At 43.9% G+C, this 4828-nt stretch overlaps 1 protein-coding gene across 1 annotated transcript; it reads right to left on the bottom strand.

Moving 5' to 3' along the window:
- Positions 1-208: 208 nt before the first annotated feature.
- Positions 209-2896, bottom strand: Ssrp (structure specific recognition protein). The gene is made up of 4 exons (XM_065234533.1): positions 2685-2896; positions 1673-2616; positions 559-1609; positions 209-488 (listed from the first exon to the last, which is right to left on the bottom strand). The coding sequence occupies exons 1-4, from the start codon at positions 2733-2735 to the stop codon at positions 399-401; spliced, it is 2136 nt and encodes a 711-aa protein (XP_065090605.1). The 5' UTR covers positions 2736-2896; the 3' UTR covers positions 209-398.
- Positions 2897-4828: the final 1932 nt, after the last annotated feature.

Genomic DNA, 4828 nt, shown 5'->3' with positions numbered 1-4828 from the left:
TTCGAATGGCGGAAGTTTGAACGAAAACCAGAATATGGGGTAAGACTGACAAGTAAAAAGGGAAAAATATTAAGAAAAGTTCATTGTCATGTTCAAAACTTCAACGAGTTATAAGTACGAGCAGCACTTAAAAGGAAGGTAGAACAATGTTGAAGCATAGTCGATAACCAAATGGAATTTCGGACAGCATGAACCAACAACTGAGCGCCAGAATTTGTACAGGTAAATCATCATTGTTATCTTATTTATATAACCTTATTCGATACAGTAAAACGATTATGTGCTCCCTAATACTAATCCTTAGGATTGATTCCAACTCAAATAATCAATAACGAGCCGAGAAAAGGTGTAGCTGAAGAGATAGGTAGGTAGATACTTGCCTGCGAATGCTTGGCAACTCAATCACTGCCCGCATCGTCCTCCTCCTCCTCCTCGGATCCACTGCCAGCTGCTTCCGATTCAGGCTCCGATTCGGTTTTCTCAGATTTCTAGGGAGAAAGATGAAAAAAATCGATTATAAATCTACTACCCAAACATTGGTAGGATTTAGTGACTTACCTTCTTCCCATCGCCGGCCTTCTTGCCCTTATCGTCACCCTTCTTCGCCTTCTTGGAATCCTTCTTATCGTCCTCACTGCTCGAGTCATCGTCCGAGATGTACTCCTTGCTCTTGAAGCTGCCACCCTTCATCGGCGAAGAGGTTTCCTTCTTCCTCTTCACGGCGGACGTGCTCTTGTCGGCTTCGTCGCCACTGCCAGCACCTACCGATGCCTTGTAGACCTTCATTGCTTCTACATACTCTTCCTTTGCCTTCGCCGCCCGAGACTCCCACTCGGATTTGTCCTTCATTTCCTTCCACATTTCGCCTCCCTTCTTGGCGATCTCCGTTACCGAGATTCCAGGAGTTTCCTTCTTAATGCTCTCCCGAGTGGCGTTCAACCATATCATGAAAGCCGTCGCCGGACGTTTCGGCCCTCCGGATTTGGACTTCTTGGGCTTCTCCTTCCGCTCTTTCTTCTTTTCCTTCTTCTCTTTCTTTTTCTCCTCCTTCTTCTGCTTTACAGCACCATCCGAGCCACCGCCGTCGCCACCTTCGGAATCTTCATCCGATGTGGATTCCACATTCGAGTCAAACTCTTCGGCAACGTCCGATTCCTGCTGATTGGGGTTGAAGTCCTCATCAGTCGATTCCTCCGATTCGCTTCCATCGTCGTCATCGTCCCGTTCCTTTGCTTCGGCCTTGACGCGCGCCAGATAGGCATCCGGTTCGACCTCGTTGTCCGAATCGGCAAAGTCCTCCTTGTAGTTGTTCTTGCCATCCTTGCCGGTGTTCTTGACGTGCAACTTCTTCGACGAGATGAAATCGAACAGCTTGCCGTACTCCTCCTTCTCGATGCTGCTGAACGTGTAGATGGTTCCAGTTTTCAGTTCGATTTCGAAATCGAAACTCCTAGTCGATCCACCGCTACGGGCAAAGTTAACCGACTGGATTTCCTCGAACCGAATGTGAACCGGTGGTTTATGCACGTAGATGAAACCTCGCTCCAGTGGGTACAGATAACCGGCGGCGGCCTTGTACGAGCAACCGATCGCTGGAGTTCCCGAGTGACTAGAACAAGATGCGCAGAAGCGTTACATAAATCCCTATCAAATTCATACAAATCACACTCACCCAATAAAAGTCCCCGGTCCGGTCAGCTTCCGGTTAATGATAACCTTCATGATCTTGCCCAGCACTTCATACACCGGTCCGGCCAGTTCCTTGGTCAGTTTATCCTCGTATTTCTCCTTTAGCTCCTCCTCCGTAAACGGCAGCTCGATATTCGTTTCTTCGTCCATCTGGAACAGCGTCACCAAGAAGTGGTACCGCGTCTGACCCTGCTTGATCGGAGGATCCAACGAAATGACGAAAAACATCTGTCGATTGTCCTTGTGTGGAAGCAGGAACAGTCGCAACACCGACGACGTCGGAATCTTGAAATCGTACGTCTTACCGTGCAGCTGGAAGAAGCTCTGGAATACTTTAATATCGTAGCGACCACGCGGCGTAAGACAGTGAATCTCTCGGAAGATGGCAATCGCATCGCCGGTAGCGGAGATGACCGAAGCTTGCTTCATAACCTGCTCCTGGAAGGCTTCCACCGGATCCGTTTCCACCGACTCCGACGTGGGAATGTGGAAGCGCATCTCCATCAGGCTCACCGGAGCGTCATCATTCCGATGGAATTCCACCGTCACCTCGTTCTTGCCGCTGTTACACTGCGAGACATGATTCAGCGGAATTTCGAAGCTGGTTTTGCTCTCCACGTCAAACGAAAGCACACTCCCCTTGAAGTGAACCGTACCCCAGTTCCAGCCTCTCATCGAAAGCTCTTTCTCCAGCATATCCAGCTTGTAGTTTTTCTTCACAAAGTCCGCAATCTTCTGCTCATCCCCGGTGAATCCAATGAACCTATGAAGCAGCCCATTCTTCATAAACACCCTCAATCCGAAACTGCCAACAAACTTCTGAAAGTTGATCAGTTCAATGTCCGATGCGTTGATCTGTTCCACCTTTCCGGTTTTTTCGTTCTTGAAAACGATCGACGTATCAGTCATCTTCAGCTTACCGGAGCACTGGGGAAAAAAAATCAAAAATCATTTTCCGCACCTCTCTACAATGGCGGCGGCATCAACAAACTTACCATCGCTCCCCGGACTTCCGAGCTAATGGATGAGTACTCTAAGAAATCCATCGTGGTCTCGAACTGTTCCTGCTAGTTTTATCGCTTCTGGGGTACACAATCGGAATATGGTCCGTCTTTTTCACCAGAATCAAACAGGAAAAACTTTGAATACGACGCACACACGACGCAATGCCGCTAAAAAATACGAAAATTACGCACAAGGGATTGTTCGTTGATCAGACAAGAACGCAAGCAAGAGGTGTGAATCGCTGTCAGAGGGGGAAAGAGGTTACACAGAAAAACAAAACTACCCACCGCTTGGGTTTTTTAAACTCAAATTTGAGTTATTTGACCTCTGTCCGTTTCATTTCCTCTCGCTATTGTTGTCAAAAATAGAACGAAAGATTCGACTCAACCGTCTAGTTCCGTACAAGAAGCCAAAATTGAGTAATATGCGATATACCCAAATTTGAGTTAATTGAACTTAATTTTGGGTAGAAACAATTGAAAATTACTTAGCGATGGGTAATTTTTTTTGCCGTGCTTAAATGCAAACTACTTTGAGCCGGTTTACCCAAATTTGGCTTATTGTACGGAACATGGGAGATGAGTGAAAAGAACTTAATTTTGGGTTGTTTTGAATTTCTGTGTATGTTTTGACAGATTGACACACGGCTACTATCGAAGCGCCGTTAATCTCGACCGTTAATGCTTGTTTTGTGACAGCACGCTTCGAATCCCCTGTGCAATAAATATGGATTTCAGTTTACCGAAAAAAGGGGGTAAGTCTCAGCGTTGCCAGATATATCGATTTCCGAACTAGAAACCGATATACAGATAAGGTTCCTCGGAATACCGATGTTTAAGATTTTATACCGATTTATACCGTTTTTTTTTAATAATCAAAATTATTTTTGCCTGCCCGCGCTCAAATTTCGGAGAATTTTTTTGTGAGAGATCTAAAGATTCCTCATGCTTGATACACTTTCGACTAATGTTTTCATTTCCTCACCGTTTTTGGATACCAATCAATCGAAAAATAGTCGATGGCTCTTTCCGGTAATTCCGAGGGTAATTCCTATACAATCGAGAAATATGTTTCAAACATTATTTAACTTCCGGAAGTTTTTATTTATTTTTTAACTTCCTGAAGTTTCATCCAACTTTTCCTTGAATTTTCTTCCACCTTACCTTGGAAGCTTCTTCAGCATTCGCTCGAATGAATCTTTCATCTTCTCCCGCCAGTTCTTCAAATTTCCCGAAACTTGAAGGATGCTATCAGATTTGTATTGCGGACTAGCTGCAGGCACATTTGAGAAGTTCTGAAACTTCAAAAAAGTCCAGCCTTTTGTGTAAGTTTCGATAAATTAAAGACAGTTTCATTAACTTCTGTTATAATTCGAAAACCCTGGAGTTTCAGAAAAGTCCAGCAAACTCCAGTGAACTTAAGGAAACATCATAAATATTTTGGAAAATTCACAAGTCCAAAGAACTTCAGGGAAATTTAATGGTTTTAAGGAACTTTAGTGAAGCCTAGAGAACATCAGTCCACATCAATTAATTAATGAAATTGCTGAAATTCTAAAGGAGTTCCGAGAAACTCAGGCAATTTCTGAAAACTTCAGCAATGTCCTGAGGGGCTCATGCAAATTTAGGAAACGTAAGGTATGTTACATTGTTACCGCGAGGCAATTAATTTCAAACCAAAACCATAAGATACTCACAGTTGCATCCCGTTTGCATAGCCCTAGCTGACGTTGATCCAAGGCCAAGAATATGAAATGAAAAGTAGGGCAAAAGGAGCGAGAGCTCGTTTTACATAATCTAACTGCAGTATTTACTTAGGAACGTTTCTGCGTTCAAGTAGGATAAACACGCCCACGCATGGCATGCTTGCGCATCTAGGTTACGTTTAGCTTTCCCTCTCTGTTTATCCTTAACGAAGGATATAATTATAATGTTTAAACGTTACAAATGTCTCATTCTTATTTGTAGAGCCATATCAGATCTGAGTTACAAAAAGAAATAAACTTACAAGATAACCCGAGAAATCCCAGATCTGAGAAGGCATAGTATATAAGATCCAAATAACACAAATTTACCCTTTCAAGGGCGATCGAAATCCTAGCTAATAGAATAGGCAAAATTAGGTCAAAAGTCCG

This window comes from Ochlerotatus camptorhynchus, unplaced genomic scaffold (genome assembly GCF_037179485.1).
Source record: "Ochlerotatus camptorhynchus isolate MF236.1 unplaced genomic scaffold, CSIRO-AGI_Acam_v1.1 ptg000434l, whole genome shotgun sequence".
Lineage (NCBI taxonomy): Eukaryota > Metazoa > Arthropoda > Insecta > Diptera > Culicidae > Ochlerotatus > Ochlerotatus camptorhynchus.
Note: the sequence above shows the minus strand (reverse complement) of the source record. Positions and strands in the feature narration are given on the sequence as shown.